The sequence below is a fragment of the Sinocyclocheilus anshuiensis genome, unplaced genomic scaffold, assembly GCF_001515605.1.
Source record: "Sinocyclocheilus anshuiensis isolate Anshui unplaced genomic scaffold, SAMN03320099.WGS_v1.1 C32396326, whole genome shotgun sequence".
NCBI lineage: Eukaryota > Metazoa > Chordata > Actinopteri > Cypriniformes > Cyprinidae > Sinocyclocheilus > Sinocyclocheilus anshuiensis.
This window is the reverse complement of record NW_015615874.1, coordinates 1-938: the sequence shown is the minus strand read 5'-3', so window position 1 is coordinate 938 and position 938 is coordinate 1. Positions and strand designations below refer to the sequence as shown.

The 938-nt window shown below is 43.6% G+C and overlaps 1 protein-coding gene across 1 annotated transcript; it reads left to right on the top strand.

The window, feature by feature from the left end:
- The first annotated feature begins 21 nt into the window (after positions 1-21).
- Positions 22-906, top strand: LOC107682603 (spectrin alpha chain, non-erythrocytic 1-like). Its single transcript, XM_016478791.1, has 3 exons — positions 22-75; positions 493-691; positions 796-906. Exons 1-3 carry the CDS (start codon positions 56-58, stop codon positions 904-906), a joined length of 330 nt encoding a protein of 109 aa, XP_016334277.1. The 5' UTR covers positions 22-55.
- Positions 907-938: the final 32 nt, after the last annotated feature.

The following is a 938-nucleotide window of genomic DNA, read 5'->3' as shown; positions in this document are numbered from 1 at the left end:
CCTGCCCTGTGGCAGGACTGTGGTCACCAAGGAGGTGTGCAGCGTATCTGTACGCATGAAGCAGGTGGAGGAACTGTGAGTAGGCCCGACCAATGTCATTTATTTGATCAAAGAAGCCTCCATCATTGCAAAATCATTGCATCCACATTCCCCTCATCCATCTTGCTGTTTTTCCTGCTTTAGGTCTTCTATAATTCTATCATTCTCTGTCCATCAGATCATTGTCTCATTCTTCCTCCTCTTCTATTCCATTAAGGGATAGATAGACGTTCACATCTTTTCTGAGGATGTTGTCATTATGAGCTTTTCCTTTTGTGGAGTTGGTGTCTAGATGTTTCACTCTGCATTTTCGATTGCTGACTATGCAAATTTCTCACTGTTAGATGAACCCCTGTCCGTGTTTCCAGCTTCTATTTCCTCTCCTAGAAAGAGATGTTTCAGTCCAAGTTTTGAGGTGGGAGTTGCATTAAAGTCTCTGATCTCTCTTCGTAGGTATGGTACACTGCAAGAGTTTGGAGAGAAGAGGAAGGACATGCTGGAGAAGAGCTGCAAGAAGTTCATGCTTTTCCGTGAGGCGAACGAGCTGCAGCAGTGGATCAATGAGAAAGAATCAGCGCTTACTAATGAGGAGGTCGGCTCTGATCTGGAGCAAGTGGAAGTTCTGCAGAAGAAGTTTGATGACTTCCAGAAGGTATGTTTCTCATACACATTTATGACTCCTTTATCACTGGATGCTAGCATTGGCTAATAAGTTTCCACTGATTCTAAACTCTTGTATTTTTTATTGTTTGCTAGGATCTGAAAGCAAATGAATCTCGGCTGAGGGATATAAACAAGGTGGCATCTGAGCTGGAGTCTGAAGGACTGATGGCTGAAGAGGCTCCTGTTGTGCAGGCCCAGGTATGAAGAAAAACACTTTACACACACAGTGAATTTGA